At 49.5% G+C, this 2,152-nt stretch overlaps 1 protein-coding gene across 1 annotated transcript; it reads left to right on the plus strand.

The window, feature by feature from the left end:
- Nucleotides 1-609: 609 nt before the first annotated feature.
- On the plus strand, nt 610-1,587 carry LOC103124876 (beta-1,3-galactosyltransferase 5-like). The gene has a single exon (XM_007535634.2). It carries the CDS (start codon nt 616-618, stop codon nt 1,585-1,587), a length of 972 nt encoding a protein of 323 aa, XP_007535696.1. The 5' UTR covers nt 610-615.
- Nucleotides 1,588-2,152: the final 565 nt, after the last annotated feature.

Here is a 2,152-nt window from a genome sequence, read left to right on the forward strand (position 1 = left end):
CCTCTGTTTCAGATTTACATTTTTGACTGATGCCATATAGACAAAAGTTTGCTTACTGTTGGCTGACACCAAGACTGTCTGAGTGTGTACTTGTGTTAGTCTCTTCTTTCTCACCATATACACGTCTTGCACATTATTTGGGATGACTTAGATCACTGCCCACATTGCCCGCTCTCCAGCAGCTCATGCTCTGTGGCTTTCCCAGATGGTCTTCACTGGGTTCGGAGGAGGACTGAGATGGCATTATGAGTTAAATATCAGGTCTCAGGTGCTTCTTGAAGAGGAATCAAAGACCCCCACTGGTCAAGGACCTGCTAGCCCAGGCGCTGGGCAGTGTCCATCCTTGGTGGTGTTGGCCTTCATCTGTTATGCCTCTATGTGAGCTACAAACTCCATACATGCGCTTCCAGGGTTTCAGATCCAGGAATCTTGAGCCATGGTGTCTTTTCTGTCTCACCTCCTTGGTGCAAGCTGAACATGCCCTCAGCCTTCCGAGATCATATCACTGCTCTACCTTTGGTGACTTGATAATGGTTGACAAGGTCACAAGATGACAGGGGTATAGTTCCACAAAGTGCTCACCACAAAAGCTATTACTGGGTTTGTTTCTTTCAGATGACTTTCCTGAAGATGAAATTGATATTCGTTTCCCTCCTGGTCCTGGGAGTTCTTTGTCTGTATTTCAGTATGTACAGCCTGACTTCAATTAGAAATATCTTCAACACTGAGAGGAGAGTCTTCCTCCAGCTCCCAGAGCTCAACTGTGAACAGAACCCTCCCTTCCTGATCCTGCTGGTGGCCTCGACCCAGGAGCAGGTGTTTGATCGCTCTGTCATCAGGGGCACCTGGGGCAGAGAAAGGCTGGTGAGAGGGAAACGCATCAACACCTTCTTCCTCTTGGGGGCAGCTCCCAAGAAGCACATCTCAGGAGAGGTGTCCCAGGAGAGCCAGCGTCACCGAGACATCATCCAGAAGGACTTTGTGGACACGTATAATAACCTGACCCTGAAGACGCTGATGGGCATGGAGTGGGTCCACCGCTTCTGTCCCCAGGCGGCTTTCGTGATGAAGACAGACACGGACACCTTTGTGAACATCTATTACCTGACTGACCTGCTTCTGCAGAAGAACAGGACCGCCCGGTTCTTCACAGGCGCCATATTTATCAACGTCTCCACCGTTAGAGATGAGAACAACAAGTGGTTTGTGAGCACAGAGGAGTATCCGAGGGACAAGTACCCTCCCTTCTGCTCGGGCTCTGGCTACGTCTTCTCCAGCGACATGGCAGGGCTGGTCTACAGCGTGTCCCAAAGTGTCCCCTTCCTGAAGCTGGAGGACGTGTTCGTGGGGCTCTGCCTCGAACGACTGAACATCACACCAGAGCCTCTGCACTCAGAAGACACTTTCTTCCCTAACTGGCTGCCGTTCAGCACCTGTCTCTTTAAGAAAATCGTGACCTCACATCCCATCGAGATTGGATTTGCTTTCTTGTATTGGAACAGTCTGGAAAATTCTCTGGAAGAAGAGTGTCCATCTGCTTCTGGGAGTCCAGCTGCACAAGTGACATCCAGTAGTGACATTGTCTGAAAAGTCTGTGCATTGCCTCTTGAATTGCTGAGAGCCAGCAGGGGACAGGGATGGATGAGAGAGGGAGGAGCAGGATGATGGCCTGGAGGGCTCCGGGTATAAAGGAGATGTGACTGGCAGTGAAATTGACAAAGGGGACATAGGCCAGCCAGGAGACCTGACCCAGGGACCATGGCAAGCATCAGTGAGCATGTGATACCTAGTTCCCCCCCCACCCCCCAGGTGGATCCCAGTAAAGATGTGAAATCAGACCGCAGTGAGTTTCTGCACTTTTGGTGCCTCACTGCCTCCTCTTTTGGTCAGGCAGCTGTAGCAACATAGATCACAAGGGGCCCAGGAGCTTGGTAGGAAGCCATTTGTCCTCTCCTTTAATCAATGTGAACACAATTTCTACTGTGTCTTTTTTCTAATCTAACAGGAGATTTTTTTTTGTGACTCTCCCACTATTTTTTTTTGAGTCCAGTCCTCTATCCCCAAGTCCCTCAAGATATTCCACTTTTGACTTTGACTTTCTTTTTTTGAGGTCCTCCAGTAGGGTTTGAAATAGGATTATGTGGAGAAATCT

This window comes from Erinaceus europaeus, unplaced genomic scaffold (assembly GCF_950295315.1).
Source record: "Erinaceus europaeus unplaced genomic scaffold, mEriEur2.1 scaffold_310, whole genome shotgun sequence".
Lineage (NCBI taxonomy): Eukaryota > Metazoa > Chordata > Mammalia > Eulipotyphla > Erinaceidae > Erinaceus > Erinaceus europaeus.